The 19,040-nt window shown below is 41.4% G+C and overlaps 1 protein-coding gene across 2 annotated transcripts in view; it reads left to right on the top strand.

Annotated features, from left to right (window-relative positions):
- STXBP3 (syntaxin binding protein 3) overlaps nt 1-19,040 on the top strand; it is a 47,304-nt gene that overhangs the window by 7,315 nt on the left and 20,949 nt on the right. For both annotated transcript variants that reach the window (XM_014602083.3, XM_059728443.1), the window contains exons 2-7: nt 5,919-5,968; nt 8,781-8,862; nt 11,655-11,731; nt 12,506-12,584; nt 13,459-13,559; nt 15,617-15,771. In XM_014602083.3, the coding sequence (XP_014457569.2) occupies nt 5,919-5,968; nt 8,781-8,862; nt 11,655-11,731; nt 12,506-12,584; nt 13,459-13,559; nt 15,617-15,771 (544 nt within the window). The remainder of the gene's footprint in view (nt 1-5,918; nt 5,969-8,780; nt 8,863-11,654; nt 11,732-12,505; nt 12,585-13,458; nt 13,560-15,616; nt 15,772-19,040) is intronic.

Below are 19,040 nucleotides of genomic sequence, written 5' to 3'. Positions count from 1 at the left end.
TCAGGAGGAGTGTGCACATGCAGAACAGCCCTTCTTGGGCAGTTTCATAGACCTTCCTGGTAGTAGAACCTGACTGAGAAGCACTTGGGTAAGATGAGGCAGCACTAGAGGTGCACTGAAATATCAGTGGCATATCAGCATTGATAAAAAGAAAATTAATATTATCGTCCGTCAGCTTCTTTTGGCTAGTGTAGCCAGTAGTGTTACCAATAAATGCTGTGTGCATGTGTGCAACTGCAGCATGCATGTATCCAGAAATGCTGTCAGGAAGTTTGGAGAGTAGCATCTGGTTGGTTAGTTGGGGATGCCAGAGGGAGTGGGGTAGGGGCTGGCACTACCCAGCTAGGGTGGTGAATGCAACTCTGGGGCTTGGAGTGGGATGGAGCCAGGGGAGGCTTGTCCAAGGGGTATGGGAGGCTGGGGAGGAGGGCAGCACCCTGCTGCTGCGTGTACCCCCGGAGAAGCTATGTGCCCACTTGGATTTGTGTGCAGGGCAAGGGTGGGCTGCACACTGTGGGCTTGGACCAGGGGCCGCACCAACTTCTTTCTGGCGGGGTGTGTGGCTGGGGCAGGCTCTGCTGCATGGGACGGGTGGCAGCAGCACTGGGAGGTGGGGCTATGGGGAATTTTGGGGTTGCTCTAGCTCCCCAAGCTTTCCCTTAGCGCTGCCCCTGCTCAGGGCACTGTGCTCTGCTGCTTTCCCTCAGGAGCTCTGTGCTGGCAACACAAGGGGACAGCAGCAGAGCAGTGTGCCCCAAGCAGGGGCAGCACTGGGGATCTCACCTGATCCTGAAGGTTTACAGTTTCTGAGAGACTTACTCATATCTAGTATCTCTTCAGGTCATCTGGTTCTAGCCTAGGCAAATTTGCTTTAATTAGGTATTTACGTACTGAGTTTAGGATTTGCTGGATCTACAGAATAAGGATTCTTATAAGTTACAAATGTTCCACATGTGGCTTTTGAGTTGGTTGCCTAGTCATTTTTGAGCTCTCCAGACAGGGTGTGTAGTTTTATTGTTGTTTAATTTTTTTTAATGTGTTTACTAATCATCTATTACTTTTGTTTCCCTCATTATAATATAGTTGTTCTGTATATCTTAGTGCTTTTTCTGTCCTTTCAGTTTGTAACATCTAACTTGTTTTTAATTTCTATTATTATATATTTTCTGTGATTGATTAATCTGGTGTAATGTTTTAAGTCTTTGTATTTCTCTAGTTAGATTTTTTGTTTCTTCTCTTCTAATCTTTCTTTGGTGAAGCTCTTTATTTATTAGTTTGCCTCTGGTGATGGCCTTGAAAGAATCCTATAAAACGTTTTTTGTTTTTTTTTTAATTTGATTTATATTATTCTCAGCAGGGCTGGTCTAACCATTAGATGAGCTAGGCAGTCGCCTGGGGTGCCAAAATTATATGCAGAACAAAATAACAGGAACATCATTCTAAATAACAGCTCTGGCTGGCTGTTATAATTGTGTTGGGGTTAATGAAAAATGTGAAACAATCAGTAAAAAAAAAAAAAAAAAAAAAAAAAAAAAAAAAGTTGTTTTACTAGCCAATTGCCCATCAAGAATGATGATAATATTATTATGATATAATATTAGAATTGTTCATTTTAGATATCAAATAAGTACATCTTATTTTCCTCTATATTGGAAGTGGTGGGGGCGCCGAGGTACACAGTTCACCTGGGGCGCCAATTACCCTTGAACCGACCCTGATTCTCAGTGAATTAGAGCATTTCTTCTCTAATAGTGCAGACTCTTTTTCTGGTCATACACAAGTGGGATGCTCAGTCACCAAGTCTTCATTTTGGGTGTGATCTCTCAATCAGTAATAAACAATTTTACTGGTCCATGGTCTGATGAGAAAATTCCACCTTGTTTTGCTGATGTCACATTGTTAAGTAATGGATTGGAAATTGGGATCATATATATATATATATATATATATATATATATATATATATATATATATATAGTTTGTGTGGTGTTGAATAACAAGAAGATTCTCTTTTGGACTTAAACATCTCCAGAAGTCACAGTGTTCCAGAGTAACATACTCTGGGTATTTGCTTTGATGCTTCATATAGCCATATAATTTAGAACACTTACTAATACTTCTTTTGGATCGGATTCAGCAACAAAAAATTGCTGTGCCTTTTGTGCTTCAGTATAGAACAGGGGTGGTCAACCTGTGGCATGTATGCCACAAGTGGGCATCCCCAGTAATAGCAAACTATGCAGGGAGCAGAAAGTAGAGCAGCAGACGGGGCAAGGGCTTAGGTCAGGGAACAGAAAGCAGAGCATCCACTTAAATAGGGGGAAGTGATGGGAGTGGCATTTGGGGAGAATGTGGGGCAAATTTGTGGCACACCTGCCAAAAAGATTCCCCCCCCAGTGGTTTAGGATAATAGAAAATCTAACCATATTTCTAAGTTTTTACAACAGATTGTTTCCAGTCGGCTCTGTGATACTGCACTTTGATAAACCAGAAGTATTTCTACATCTGTTAACTTAGTATACTGAATCAAAATTGGTTAGCATATTTCATTTTCTGTAATGCTGATCTTCACCTTCTCTTAGGAGGAAAGGTCCCTTTTAACAAGGTTTGAAGGTAACCTTGTGTATCTTTTTCTGTTGAAGGTAACCATTGCAGTTTCCTGCTTCATAAATATATAAATAGGCTTTTTTTCTATATAAAAATCTGGTTTTAATTTTCAGTGCCTCATAATTTGACTGTAAAATGTGCTCTGGTCTGACATTTTTACAATATAATCTCTAACAAACATAAATATTAAAAACAAAACAAACCCCTAAACCAAGTTATCTGTTTATAATTGTTCCTTTCCTATGATATCCTATTAGTCTCAAGTTATTTTTAATGTTTTTGTTTTCACTGAAGGTTGCTAGTCCAATGTTTTCTCAGAAGGTAACTGTAAAAAGGTGGTCTTTTTGTATAGTACAGGTTTCCCTCCCTCTTCTGCGGGTTTTGTATATGTGAATTCGCTCTTATGCGATGACCCTTTTTGTGAGCAAAAAATTTGTTACATTTGAAGTTCATTCACTCTTATGCAATCAGTGTGGTACAAGCCTGCAGTCATCTGCTTTGTGCAGTGCGTTGTGAGAGTGATGTTCATCAAAATATAGTCTCCTGTATGGATCTGTACTCCATGCTCGTTGTCTGTGACACATGTTTTTGTAGTTGCCATCCTCTTTATGGTAACATTCGCCACCCCCCTGGGCATGCGTGTACTGTTTGCTATTGGGGAGCACCAAAAGTGTCTTGTAGAAGTGGTAGAAATGAGGTTGGGGGTTAGTACAGTCAAGGTCCTGGAACGTATCCATATTTGTTAAATTGTAAAGTGGGTTCCCTTTATGGAAATTTGAGTTATGCATTGTTTTCCAGGAATGCATGCACAGCATAAAGCAAAAGAAACCTGTATCTTGATTTGCTTAAAAATTGTAGATGTCTGGACCTTGCCATTCTGTCACAGGGGTGGATGGTGCTCTTGCTTGTTTTACTGGAATAAATAGTAGGTAAGAACATGTTCTGGTATTTGAACATGTTTGGGAAAGGTGTTAGTATTTAGGAACCATAGGACGTACACAGGTTTCTACCTTGTTTGCTGTTTTAAAGGGTTTCATGAGATTAGATGGCTTGTACAAGGGGTGGACCACTAGAATTGTTGCCTGGATATTTTGTTGATGGATCCTTTGGAAATGCCCGAGGCAGGTAATGAGTTGGATTTGAAAGCTTTGAAAGAGGTGATGAAGAAATACTTAATTTACATATTTAATTGGGACAGTGAATTGATAAATAGTTACAGGCCTAAACAAAGGAATGCAGTTGTTATAGTACCACAGGGAGGATATTTTTCATGGTATGCAATGGCCTGGAAGATGAGCTGTTCAGATGACATGAGCGAGAAGGTCAGCTCACACCCTTAATTAGGAAATGGAGTATCCAGGAACTAGCAATTGGATTATGCATTTACAATAAGTGTTGTATTCTAGTTTTTCTGGCCAAGGAACTTAAGTAATAGAAAATGTTGCACTGAAAATAGATAATGGTAAAGCATAGCAAACCCCCCCCCCAAAACAAAGGGGGGAGGGTAGGTAGAGGGAAAGAAAACCAAACGTCTCTCAGGTTCTTATTTATTAGCAGAAAGTTCTCTTTTCAATGTAGGTCACTGTTAGAAAAATTAAAGAAAAGAAGAATTTTTTTCCTCAGTTTTCATTGCATTAAAAAAATTCCATTTGTTTATACACTGGAACAAGAATATAAGATAATGTGTGGAGTTAAAACTTGTGACCACAACCTGGGTTCCATATAAAACAATAAAAAATAATTTAGCATGCTATGTGCTGATCACAAAGACTTGTACTGATAGAAACAAAAAAACAAACTTCCTAGAACAATTCTGGAAGTATTTATAGAGGGGAGAACAGATACTAATTTTGTATTAATAAGAGAACAAAACCAAAAAAGACTGTTACTTATGGCTCTTTACAAAAGTCTACATATATCATACCTGAATCATTGTTCTCAGCTTTGTATATTGCAGGAAGGGTGTTGAATTGGAAAAAAACAGTTAAGGGGAAACTACAAGGAATGATGATGGATTTCAAGATTTTATAAGTAGAAGAAAGTTAAGGAAAACTTTCCTTATTTACAATATGTATGCAGTATCCCAAGTTATTTTCCCTTGAAGATATTTATTTCTTACTAAAATACTGCTTGTGAAATGAGGACTGTATTTCTTTTGGGCTGTAAGAAATTCAAATGAGGAAATTTTAAAATTTCTAGTGGAGTAAAGGTGGATTCCATAAAAATGATCAAATGTGACATAATGGGAAGGTAAGACTAATTAATTAAATCCTCGTACATGCTATAATATAGAAAAGATTTGGTGAGGAATAAGCTGTTGCCATGTGAAGTTCTTAAGCCATGCAGGAAGGGAACTTAATTTCTGTACTACCCTCTGGGAATGGGTGGGGAATCTGGGGGAGAGCTGAGATAAGGGAAAATTGTGCAGTCATATCATGCCTTTGGGTGAAATGAGCATGATACTATGTCTATGAAACTGGTGATTAAATAACTTTGGCAGTATGTCCTATTCTGAAAACTCTACTATGTATTTTGTAGTACTTGTATAACAGTGTGGGTCGACTATGCAAAGTTACCTTATGAATTTTTTGCTTGTTTGTTTTTATCTGGAAGAAATGATCTTTACTGTCTTAATGGTTTTAAAGTGGTGAATATTTCTGCTGAAATTCAGCTCTTTGGAACTGGAGAAAAGAGAAGTAGATCCTCCTTACTCAATATTTATAAAGCATTAGCAACTGTAAGTCAGTAGGCATTGTATAAATAGAAAATGACAGTTGCTCCCCCAAAGAACTTGTTAATGTTTAAACATTTGCTATCTTTCCTATTATCTAAAACAGCCGGTGTTTTCTTATAGGTTACTTCTGGGATGCTTCAAAGGCTCACAGATGCCTACTTGTCTATTTTAAAGCATGCGGAATGCTTACATACGTTTGAGTGCAGGCCTAATTCTGCATGTTTTTAAGTGTTACCTTAAGTTTTTTGCATGTAGGTAGTCCTATTGAAATTCAGTGGAGCTGTTCACTAACAATGTTACTAATGTGACAAAATTTGCATGATCAGAGTTGTAATTTGGACTGCTCATGTGAATATCTAAATTTTATTTAAAACTAATTGGTTCAAATGAAATGTGGCTTTAAGTTTTGAAAAATTGCTGTTGAATAAAGCCAAGGACTACTTGGAAATTAAAATAGCTCTACGGAACTACCTCACAGATTTTCATATTTTATGCTTTTCAACCTGAGTAGGTCATTATAGTATTTATTTTCAGTGCCTCTGAGTGAATTGTTTTGTTTTGTTTTGTTTTGTTTAAGGGCTAAAATCATCTGTCTTCGATGACTGTAGGAAGGAAGAAGAATGGAAGGTATGTTTTAGTGGTGTAACATTTTAGAATTACTTAAAACCAATAACTGTAACAGAGCACAGTAACTTCAGCCATTAAGACCTAATTGTTATGTTTCTTGTATTTTCTGCTTTAAATATTTAACTCTAACTTGTCTATTTGGTGTGGTAAAAAATGTCCCTCAATTTGCTGAAATATTTTACATCACTGTTATAAACATATTTTTCCAAAAGTGACCTGTGGTAGGTAGACAAATGGGTTGGTCTTTTTTCTTTCTTAATATAAAACACAGGCCAAAAGATTGTTCTGTTCTGTTGTGTTGTTTTTTTTTTCTCTCTTTTAAATGCAGGCTTTGTCCTACTTTATTTTTTTCTCTGAAGTTTTTCATAGTTACCTTTGTGTATTCAAATCCACTAACGGTAGCAATGTACTGGCATGTGTTGTCTCTTTGGGATTTGACAATATGGTGCTTAACACAGGCAATAGCATAGAGCCCTAGCTGAACGAGTATGTCAGCTTTGCCAGTGAAATTACACTGCTGGTAGAAATTATGGATTACTTCTGACAAAAAGCCAAGTCTTGTATCTCATGATTCTGATTTGTTGGTAAGAATTAATTGTTGTTGTTATTACTTAGTCTATTTAAAGTTTTGCTAGCATTTCAGGATTTCTTTATACTTAATACAGAAATTTTAAGTCACTTTTTTTTTTTTTTTAATTTTAAAAGCCTCTAAGTCTGATGCAGAAATGCCTGTAAGGCAGCAGTTACAAAATTAGGGGTCCCCAACTGAGTAAGATAATAACACTTATGTGAGGTTGTGATCACCACAGAAAATTTAGTTGCAACAGTTGCAATGACGGTGGAAGTGGGCTTTCATATTGGGAGAGACCGATTCATTGCTCTAGGGGTTTGCTTATGTCTATGAAGATAAAAATTCAGGGGCACTGTGAAGGCTAGTACTTCGATTTTTTTTTTTTTTTTTTTTTTAACCCTAATTCTAAAATAAAATTTCTGGATTGTTACACAAATAAGCAATGAACAGAAAGATTCTACAAAGTAAAAACACTACAGAGGAAGGTTCAGAGGAGTCTAAAATCAAACTGATCTGAAGAGAGGAAGGTTGGATTCCAGAGGACCTTTTAAAACAGCAGATTCTGCAGGCAGTTAGAGCCTTAAAGTTGCTAATCCAAGCATGTTGGAACATCAGCACATTGAGTGAGGGGAGTCTAGTTTTATCTCAGTTGCCTTGTCATGGGCACCAATTAAGCAACAGTGTGTTCTACAGGCACTAATAATAAAACTTCCATCTGAAATACTATATGCAGTTCTGAATTGCTTATTTTTAAATTATATGAATATGGACTAGAAAAGGTGTAGTGAAGGTCTGGTAAGCTATCAGATGAATGGAGAGCCCATCATTTGAGAGAAGACTAGGAGGTAAAGAAAAATTATATGTTAAATATATCATGTGGGTAAATTCCAGATAGGGAGAAGGACTCTAAATCAGTGGTTCTCGCTCTTTTTTGTACCAGGACCCATTTGTAAACATAGATGCTGAGTCCCAACTCAGCAAATAGTTTAAGTAAAAAAACAGTTCAGTGGTCCTGCTGGTGCCCCTCACTCCCGACCTACTGTACCACAGCCCCGGGCCCCAGCCCCCTGTTGCGTGGTGTAGGGGGTATGAGGCATGCGGGAGCACATCCCTCCCGCCCAATTTGTGCACCCACAGAGGGCATAGTGCTGCAGCCTGGCTGGATCAGCATTGGCAGGAGCTGTCCTCTGCAGCCTAGCAAACAGAACTCCATGCAGGAGGGCAGAGTGGGGCGGCGAGACTTATTGCTGCTACTGTTGCTGGAACTCCCATGCCAGCCAAGCCTCCGCAGCACAAGGAGTAATGGATGTGGATGGGATGTGTATTACCCTCACCTTTTCCTGCTACCAGCTGCTCGTGCATCAGGCCACAGATCTACCTTGCCACCATGGCCTAGCCTCTGCTGCCACTCCCCTCAGGCCACAGCTGTACCGCAGAGAGGAGATGGAGTGACAGGCAGTGTCACCTGTGCTCTCCCACCCCCCCAGACGCATCGTCTGTGCCCCCCTCCTACCCCATAGACGAGGAGCTGCAGGAGCGGCTCTCCATGCTGGCTGGCTGCCATGTGCATGTGTCCATGCACACGTGTGTGGCACCCCCTGCCTGATTACCCTCCTCCCACTTCCACAGCTCCTGCAAGGGAAAATCCATTGTTTTCTCCTTTAAAGGAGAATCCATTTTTAACATTCGTTCGTTCATTTTTTTTTATTTATTTTTTTTTAAAGCTGGTTCCCAACCCTTTCATATATTCTTGCAACCCACTTTTGGGTCGTGACCCACAGGTTGAGAAATGCTGCTTTAAAGAACAAAGTTGGCACAATAACAAATAGATATAAATTGGCTGTGAATAAATTTAAACTAGCAAGCGGAAGCAGGTTTCTAACAATCGGAGGAGTAAGATTGTGAAATAGCCTTCCAGGAGCAGGAGGAAGAGAAAAAGCTGGCTAGTTTTGAGATGGAGTTTGAACAGTTTATGAAAGGATTATATGATGTGGCTGCCTGTGACAGCAGGAAACTGGACTATGACTGGAGGAGGGGGGGAGGGAAGGGAAATGGCTTCTAATCCTATGTAATAAAAATGGGCATCTTTACCGTGCGAGAATGATAGAAAAACAAGCTTGTGAAGTGAATAGATTTCAGTAACTAATCAAAGGTAACATTTAAAAGCATGAAATTAACATGGTTTACAGTAAAGTGTATGTTGATACTGAATTAATTGTCTTAATTTGTTTTTGTATTTAGATAATCCTTTTAGATGACTTTACCACTAAACTGCTGTCATTATGCTGTAAAATGACAGATTTATTGGCAGAAGGAATTACTGGTAAGTGTAAAGTATCTGCTTTTTTTCTTTTTTTGTAATTTTAGGGGCAGATCAAATTTTGGAGGAAAAAGTGGCATTGTTGAAAAACTTATTTACTACTTTATTTTCTTGGTTGTTAATCAAGAATCTGGGCAAAAATGCCTACAGTAATGTAGTCTTAAAAGAACTTGCGAAATGCCATGGAGGCGAGTGGTAATATTTTTAAAATCCAGAATCTGGTCTGCTCTTAACCTGCCATTGTTGACTGGCTGTTTATTCATTAAACTATTTAATGTCAATTCAGTATAGAGTTGTTTGCCTGTATAGTCATCTTAAAGCCTGATCTACTTAATCAGATTTAGTGTTTCCAGAAAAGCTTGCTGTTGTAAGTCAGCTTCTGTTGATGGATCAGGTTTTTGGTTTTTCTGCTTGAATCTTCTCCAAGCAATTTTGATCAGGTACAGATTTTTCTGTACTATAAACAAACAGGAAAGTGTCTGATAACTTCAGGAAGGTAGCTAATGGAGGATATGTTAAGGTACAAGATGAACTTCTTGAGGGTGAGGTCTTCATAGGTTGTTTCTTAGATCACCACTGTTTGCTGATTAGGTAGTTATGTTAACTATAACAGCGAAGTATAAAATAGCAAGAATACTGTAATACTGCTGTATAAATCATCGTATGCTCTTACCCTGAATGCTGTATCCTTTCTTGAGACTCAGAACAGAATAAGAAACCCAGAAAAGGGAAACTAAAATTACTGAAGACAGTAGTGGTAGGGGGAAATGTATTAGCAAGGGAGGGGTTATCCAGTACAATTAAAAGTCAACAAGCTTAAAGTTGCTAAATGAAAATACATCTCTACAATGTATGAGAGATGTGGCAGTGGGTTCCTTAGTTTACGAGCATCAAAAGCTTTCTAGAATGAAGTGGGCAATGAAAATATTCATGGATACAACAGGTTAGTTTTCATAAACATTTATTGAGCATAGTGCTATTAAATTCCCAGACTGTTTATAGCCTGGAGACTGAAGCTCTCTATGGAACAGTACAGGACATAGTCTGAAGCAAGACTAGTCTTCCTATATAACCCACCAGTGTTAGACCCTTACTTTTTAAATCCCCTTCTTCCCCTCTTCCCCCCCCCCAAAAAAAACAAACAAACAAACAAAAACCCAGTATTTTTTCATTGTGTTTTGAAATATCTAGGGTTAACAGGGAAACCATTGGAAGGATGTAGGTCAGGGGTAGGCAACGTTTTTTGGCCAGAGTGACGAGAAACACCACAATGCCTACCTCGGAAGGTGCCAGAGTGCCAACATGGTAGAAAAACAAAATAAGGGCAAGGGGTACATGGCAGGATGCCTTGCTTGTGCCCCTGCCCCCCCAGCCCGGGCTCTGTGGTTGCCAGCAGCTACCCCGGCTGTGGGTAGCTGCTGGAACCTGGGCTGCTCCCAGCAGGGCTTGCAGCATCACAGCTGCCTGCTGGGAGCAGCCCGGGCTCCTAGCTGGCAGCAGCTCCCCAGAGCTGGGCTGACTGCAGCCAGGAGGCTCCAAACAGCTGTGCTGAGCTCCAGGCTCAGCTCTGCACCAGCGCTTGCAGGCACGCCTCGGAGTGGGCAGTGGCCTGAGGCAGTGCAGCACAGCTGTTTAGAGCCTCCCAGCTGCAGCCAGCCCCAGCTCTGGGGAGCTGCTGCCAGCCATCCGGGATCCCAGGTTGATCCCAGCAGGCAGCTGGGACGCTGCAAGCCCTGCTGGGAGCAGCCCGGGCTCCGTCACTGGCAGCAGCTACCCGGTGCTGGGGCTGGCTGTGGCATGCCAAGCAAAATGACCTTGCGTGCCATACTTGGCACATGTGCCAGGGGTTGCTGACCCCTGATGTAGGGTATGTGAAACTATTGATTGTAAAAAATATCCACTTTGTGCACGCACTTACATGTGAAATTTGTTTGGCTCTTGTCCCGTTTCCAAAGACAGAAGTGGCTCAAGTCCAAAATGTGTGCTGCATAATTTCTTCTATCTTTATTCTGAAAACAGAAGTAAATTTATTAAGCCAGTCATTTGCAAGATGCTCCTTAAATACTGACCCCAATTATAAACTGTCTTTGACTTCAGTGGGACTCCAGATAAGGGTGTATAGAAGAGCTTGGAAAATTAACTTCTTAATTTGGTACATAAGAGCCTTGAATCCTCTTGTCTGTTTATATATACTCTGCTCTGCCTCTGGCCCCATGTGCTTCCTCCTCTTGCCATTCCACCCCATGCTGGCACTGGCTCCCAGGGACAGGGAGGGGAGAGGAGCTTGCATGCAGTGGTGGCTGGCAGCACCCAGCGGCATGCAACATGCCTCCCCTCCCCCTCTCCTCCCTCCCTCGCCGCTGCCTACCCCTCTTTGCTAGCTGTTGTTGGGGAGTGGGGTCACTGCCACCAGAACCCCCACCCTGTTCCTGTTCCAGCTCCCCTCCCTTCGTCCCCCCACCCCCTTCCTCTCCTCTTCCCTGCTGCCTCCTCCTCCCTGCTGACTGTTGTGGGGACAGAGCGAGGCAGCATGGCAGCTCCCTCTGTCTGTAATGCATCGGGCCCTTGCAGCCAATCGGTGTGCACCCTCTTGGCAGCACATGTGCACTTGGCCCAGACCATTACAGATAGACAGACTAAGGCTTTTATTATATTAGAATTCAGTCTAGAATGCTCTCTCATTTTTGTTTCTTTTTAAAAATTCTGTAGTCCAGTGCTTATTAAAACTCCATTAACTGGTGAAGTCAAGTATTTTAAGTTACTCATTTCAAAATGTGATTCTCTGTATTTTGTAGTTGTGGAGAATGTGTATAAAAACCGTGAGCCTGTCCCACACATGAAGGCAATTTATCTCATTACTCCAACCAAAAAGGTAAGTGTTTTGAGTAAAATCCAGTGAATTCGTTTACTTTGTTTTGCTTTTTTTAAGTCTTAACTATTCATGTGGCACTTCAAAGCATTGTAGCATTATGTTGCTTAACTATTACAGTTAGTTGCAACTCTGTGTCTTCAGTATTTGCAAACAAAATGTTATGTGCATATCATGGGTAAGTAATAGCTGGCTTATGTGTACCTTTTGTGATATAGAAGCAATGTTTTCTTGTTTGGCTTCTTTCATGTGTTGCACCTATAGTTCTGGAATTATTGGTGAGCAGTAGTGAATGAGATATTATAACTAATGGTATAAGAAAATCAAAACATTATAAGAATGCGATTTTTTTTTTTATGCAGTTTTTGTTTTTTTTCATGTTTGCTCCTAACAAGCTGCCCTCCAAGCTGTTGGAAAGAGCTCCCTGAGTACTACAGGAGAGGGGAAAAAATATACATCTCCAATTATTGAATCACTTTTCCATATATAACATTGACTCCTATGTACAACTTTGAGAGATGAGAATATAGCTTTTTCTTGCTGGTTTTTTTTCATGTGGGGGGGATAAACTATAAATTTTGTTCTTACTTTTGTTATATATGATCAGAATTACACTTTCTGGTTTCATTCTAATTGATTAAAAATTAAACTTTTTCTTGAAACTTGGAATGAGCAAACCTTGCTTACTCTATAAGAGCAGGCAGAACAGACTTCTATGTTATCTTGGGTCCTTTTTTTCCTTTGTAGTTAATTACAATTTAGCATTTTTATCTTAAGTCTATAGATGGACTTATAAATGACTTCATGAGTAAATCATCTAGCAAATACAAAGCAGCATATGTCTATTTCACTGACTGTAAGTATTTTGTATCTAATTTGATACCTCTGAATGTGTAAATAACAGTAATACTTTTTTTCTTGCTAATGACTTTTGTCATGTACTAGTTGGTACATATGTCTAATATGCAGCATCTCCAGAGAGGGGAATTTGGAAGCACAGCTTCTTTATACAGGTTAAGTTTGATAGATGATTAAGCACCTAAGTCTGTCTGTCCACTGGTTCATGCTGTAAAGCAGGAGTGACCAAGATACAGCCTGTGGAGCCATGTCATGTCATCCGGGTTTCATGGCTCCCTGTGGGTCCAGAAATTTGGCAGCACGGAACCAGATCAGGCCCAAGGACAGGCCCTGCATGCCAAAGTTTTTAAAAAAGTTTTTATAACATGCCAGCTATATTTTCATACTAGAGACTGCACTGAAAGAAGATTTGAGCAAAATAGTGTACCTTCATTAGCCTTTCTGCAAAGACTAATGTTAACACCCAAAAAAGGTTTTTTTTGGGGGGGGGGGGGAAGTTTAGGGTTTCAGCTGTGGTCTGAGGAAGGGCATTTTGTGCCTGAAAGCTTGTTTTAAAACCTCCAACTATGTAGCTGGTCCAATAAAAAAAATTATCAAATAAACCTTGCAAGATCAAAATAGACATAGGAAAATTCAGCCTCAGTTCCATGAGGAACTGACTTGGGAATTCTGTAGACCAACCTAATATTCAGATATTTAAGCCAGGGAGGTTTTTGCCTATTCACGTTCTGAAGGTTCAGACTTGAGTGTAGTTATTTCAATGAATTGCTAACACTTTCAAATCTGTATGAAGTTTTTATACTATAAACTTATAACTAGTACTTAGAAGATAAAATGGCAATAGTTCCATAAACGTAGATCTTTTTTCCTAGATTGCCCAGACAATCTCTTCAATAAAATGAAGTCTTCCTGCTCAAAGGCTATTAGAAGATGCAAAGAAATAAATATTTCTTTCTTCCCATATGAATCTCAGGTAAACTTCAAGTTCTTTTTCTTGGCTTAATCCCAGAAAACTATCGTATTTTGTTTCCAAGTGTGGAAGATTTTTTTTTTCCACCCCCCTGGGCATTGTGACAAATGGCAGGCAGGGCTAGGGCTGGGATCACGAGGCAGTGACAGCACAGGGATGCAAATTAGCGCCTGTCATAGAGACGTGCGGGAAGTGGATCATGACACTACTCTGAGTCCACGTTGTCAATGCCTTGCCATCCTGGCCGTGGCCTTGGCCCCTGCCTGCCTTTCTTGCTCCTAGATGCCATTCCCTGTCCGCCTGCAGCCGCATCCCATCTGCCTGGCCAAGTGTGGCTTGTCTCCAAGGGTCTTGGGCCAGTTTGCATGGAGACTCCTCCTGCCCATCTACTCTTTTTGGCGTCCCTAGCAGTGGGTGCAGAGTGGACAGTCTGGGGTGCCTGGGCAGTGGGACTTGGTCCAGTGGTGGCAGAGATGCTGGCAGTGGCACCTGGGTAGGGTGAGCCGCCGTGGCGGGGTCCGACAGGAAGGCCTGTCCAGCTGCTGCGCTGCTTAAACTCTGCTGTACATCTGGGGGCAGCAGAACTGGCTGCATGAGCCATGGCTCAGGTTGCCCCCTGCACTAGGTGGGGCCAAGGGACCTACCACAGGCCAGATAGAATCCCCGGTAGGCTAGATTTGGCCTGTAGGCCATATTTTTCCTAGCTCCTAGGCTAGGGGCTATGCCTTATCGCTCCCTTCCCCTCTCAGACTGGTCCAGGAAGGAAGAGGAGCAGCCACTGCTGCTCCTTGCTTCTTTCCCAAGCTAAACACTGCCCCACTTTGGGTAGAGGCTGGGGGTTTTGCCCCGATTCTCACTCTGCTCTGCTCCCAGAGACCAGTAGCAGAATGGAGGCATCTACTTCCCCACCTTGTGCCCCAGAGCCTAGTCTGGGGCAGGTAATGAGAGTCTTTTCCTGCTGCTTCACCTGCCCTGGGGGCTGGGAGAAGTGGAGCAGGCACTGTTCGCCCTACCTTCCTCAGACTGGGATCATCGCAGTCTCAGGAAGTCACAGAGAGCAGAGGTGAGGGAGTGACTGCAGACTGAACTTCTGTACTGCTCCCTCACTCAGAAGGATTTTCCCTAGTAGAAGTGAAAGTCTGTGCACAGCCACTGACCTTTACACACAAGGTTTTTTTCCCCCCCTCAGTGTTATCAGAGAGTTTAACAGGACACTTCTTTCTTTTGGTTTAAAAAAAATATATATCCTTCAGTGTCAATGGAAGTCTTTTAATTTTACTGTCATTTCACTATCCTGGTTCTCCAGAAAGCATCTATTACAATTAGAAAATAATTTGTAAATTCTAATGTGGAAAGAAAAGAAAAGAGGCTTCTGATTCTGCTTATGCCTTAGGATGAGGAGGCCTTCATGATCATAAACAAGCAACAAAGGGTATTTGTTGTTTTTGCTGTCTGACTTGAAACCCCTGAGCCCAGTTTGTATCACAATCCTAACTGGGGACTGGCAAGGATAGCCTAATGCAAAAATATTTTTTTCAGGTTTTAAGATTATATGAAGCTAGGGTATGAGGATTTTCCCCCTCATAGTTTATAAATATATATACAGTTTATAAATATATCAAACTTTGGGTCCAAGCAGGTTTGGTACGATTACTTTGGCATTATATTCTATCATTCCATGCCAGGTATTGGATGGTATTTAGTTCCAGAGGCCTTGGGTTCCTCCATTTGTGCAGGCAATGAAGAAGTTGAAATGTATAGTGTTGTTTGTCAGGGAGAAATAAATGGAAGACAGTAATAGAGGAAAGAAAAGTGAAAACAAGAAATAAAGTTGAGCTCAAGAGGTAAGAGAAAAGGAGAGAGGATTGAGGTAAAATTGTATCGTTAGGCAATGAGCTTAGATTATAAATTTTTTTTTTTTTTTTTTTTTTTTAACCGTGCAATTTTGCTCCAGAATATAGTTGTCAGGTCTTTGGCCATTATGATCTGGTAATAGATGTTTTAATTTGTAAAGAAATGTACAGTGTTTAAGCTATCTTTCTTGGCTATGATTTACTTAGGTGTTTACTCTTGATGTCCCGGATGCTTTCTACTGCTGTTATAGTCCAACTTTGGAAAAGACAAGTGATAAAGATGCCATGATGGAAACAGTAGCTCAACAAATTGTTACTTTATGTGCCACTTTAAAAGCAAATCCAGGAGTAAGATATAGAAGGTAGGGCAAAACTGTGTTACTGCTGTTTCTTTCATTTTAATTTAATCTCTTCTTGTATTGCTCAGAAACGGAAGAAAATTATCTGTTTTCTGAGAAACTCTTATTTTGATTGTTAAATTTTAATTTACAGCTTGAAATAAGGTTGTGATATATGAACCCCCACAATATAAGCAGAGGAAAAGATTATTTATTTGTGTGTTTGAAAACAGCTCATGGGGTCAGGGTTCTGTTGCCGATTCTTTGCTCTTCATATCTCATCTGCTAACAGGTGACAATCTCAGGCACTGCAGTGGGAGGAACATCTTGCATGCGTCTTCTTCCCTGCATTTATGGGAGTATGTAAAGAGTAAGAATATGACCAAAGAAGCCATAAATCCGTTATGGAATGCAGGAGACAAACTAGTTATGGATGAAGTGGAGAAGGCCGAATTTATTTAATGTCTTTTTTACTTCAGCCTTCTTGAATAGGGTCAGCTACTACATGTTGACCATGGTTGGCAGTAAAAATAGGAAAGGAGACAAACACTCTAGTGCAGGGATGGGCAATCATTTTGGATGCAGGTCATTCAACAAGTTTTGGTGAGCTGTCGAGGGCCACACACACAAAATATTTCAGAAGGTATCGTTTTTGCAAACTGTAGATTAAAAAAAATTAAACTATAGATAATAAAATCATATTAAAAACAATCTAATATACCATATTTTAGTTAAATTTTAAAAATATTTTGTCCTGGTTTTTATGGGGGGTTTTTGAGTGGTATATATAGAGGTGATTGCATAATAGCTCAGACTAGTCTTACTTTTGTATATTGTGTCTGCGGTTTGGGTGTGTGCACGTGTGTGTGTGTGGGGGGGGGGGTGGCTGTCTGCATGTTGGGTCCTGGGGGGTGGGCAGGGGGTGTTTGCAGCAGAACTTGTCTGGGGAGTGTGGTGCAGGTACAGTTCACCCTGCCCTATGTCCCCCTTGTAATCCAACCTGCAGCTGTTCCCTTGATGCTCTGCATAGGGCCAAGCCTCTTCTGCTCCCATCTGGGGCAGCCTGCACTGTGCTCCCACCTGCGCCTGCCCCATGCTGGGCAGCTCCTGCCTTAGCAAGCAGGACTCCAGCTCCAGCCACCTTCTACCCACTCTGCCTGCCTGGCACAATGAGCAGCCACCTGTGGGCAGCTGAGTGTGTGGAACATGGCTAGGAGCTGGAGCCCCACATGCTGAGGCCAGAGCCACCCAACTGCAGCTTCCCCCTTGCTGGGTATGTGGTGCCCAGCACATGTCCCCACAACAGCTACTGTTTCTGTGTGCCACCTGCTGCCCAGAGCAGCGCAGGAGGAAGAAGAGGAGCTGTTGGAGGCAGGGGGAGCTGAGTAATACTTGGGTGGCTGCAGCAGCAATGGGAGCAGTAGCTCTGGGAGGCTGTGCACTGGGCCTGGGGCCAGGGGTGTCTTTGATGGACATGGGGTGAGAGTGCAGCATGAGCTGCCCCAGGTGGAGTGGGCAGGGCTTTGGCCCCATGTGGAGCACTGCAGGGGCAGCCTTCGGCCAGATATAATCAGTTGGCGGGCTGGATTTGGCCCACAGGCCATATTTTGACCACCCCTGCTCTAGTGGAACAATAAGTTAGAGATTACTTTGAGATGTTTTCAGGTTGGCACAGCTGGATGAGAATTCCTTCAGTATCCTAGGATATTATTGATGTAACTTTAGGGCCATTGGCTATCTTCTTTGAGAACTTTTCGAGGTCAAGTGAGGTACCAGATGACTGGAAATGGGCAAATATAGTGCCTATCTTTAAGAAAGGGAAGAAGGAGGATCCAGGGAATTGCAGACCAGTCAGCCTGACCTCGATACCTGGAAAGATCATGGAGCAGGTCCTCAAGAAATCTATTGTGAAACATCTAGAGGAGGACAAGGTGATTGAGAAGAGCCAGCATGGATTCACCAAGACCATGTCATGCCTGACCAACCTGATTCCCTTTTTGGATCAGGTAACAGACTCTGTGGATGGGGGAGAGCAGTGAATGTGATGCACCTTGACTTTAGCAAGGCTTTTGATATGGTCCCCAATAGCATTCTCATTAATAAGCTAAGGAAGTACAGACTAGATGAAACTACTAAAATGTGGATACACAACTGATTGGGTCATCATACTCAGTGAATAGTCATCAACGGTTCAAGATCTTGCTGGGAGGAAGCTTCATGTGGGGCTCCATAGGGATCTATTTTGGGTCTTGTATTGTTTACTATCTTAATTAATAATTTGGACAATGGGCTTGATTGTGTGCCTAGCAAATTTGTGGATCATATGAAGTTGGGTGGAGTTGCAGACAGTCTGGAGGATAGGGCTAGGATTCTGAATGACCTGGGTTGCTTGCAACCATTTCTCCAGTCTGTCAGATGAAATTCAGCAAGGACAAACATGAAGAAGGCCTGTGCTTAGGATGAAATAACTGCATGCACAAGTCCAGACTGGGTCATGACTGGTTAGGCTGCAGTACTACAGAGAAAGACCTGGGGGTACAGTAGACCAGGGGTTCTCAAACTTTGCAATACTGCAACCCCATAAAATAATATATACATTTACACAACCCCCCCATGGTTAAAGCTATTGATTTCATTAGGATTAGGTAGGAAATGAATAAAGCACATTTATCTTTGTATATTAAATGAAATATATTTGTCAAAAAACATTGATAAACTTTATAAAATTCAAAACTGTTTCACTGAAAAAACATTGTCAATAGTGGTCAGTGAGAAGGATGAGTTTGCTTGCTTAGTTTTTCAAACCTAGGCTTTATTTTCAAGACTGCCAGTCTCATTGCATGTTCCACATTTATTTTTGATAGCTATTTGCTCTTTAAAACAGCAACTGCTGAAAAAACCTCACTCAATCGCATGCAGTCAATTGAACTGTTAACTGATTAAAAACTGAGCATCACTAACCTGTACATGCCGAGGTTATATGGGCGAGTCCAAGAACATGTGCGTCGCTTCTGGGGGAGGAAAGCAGGCAGAGCATTTGCGTGTTGGGGAGGGAAGTGAAGTTTGCGACCCCTTTTAAGTTGCTTGTGACCCCCTGGGGGGGGGGGGGGGGTCACGAACCACAGTTTGAGAATCCCTGCAGGAGACCATAAGCTGAATAGGAGTGACCAGCATGCTTTTGTTGCAAAACAGGCCAACAATATAGTGAGATGTATTAACCGGAGTGTTGCTTACAAAGTAACTTTTCTACTGTTCAGCACTGGTGAGATCTTATCTGGAGTACTATGTCCAGG

This window comes from Alligator mississippiensis, chromosome 5 (assembly GCF_030867095.1).
Source record: "Alligator mississippiensis isolate rAllMis1 chromosome 5, rAllMis1, whole genome shotgun sequence".
In the NCBI taxonomy this organism is placed as follows: Eukaryota; Metazoa; Chordata; order Crocodylia; family Alligatoridae; genus Alligator; species Alligator mississippiensis.
The sequence above is the reverse complement of the archived record's forward strand: the minus strand, read 5'-3'. Positions and strand labels throughout refer to the sequence as shown.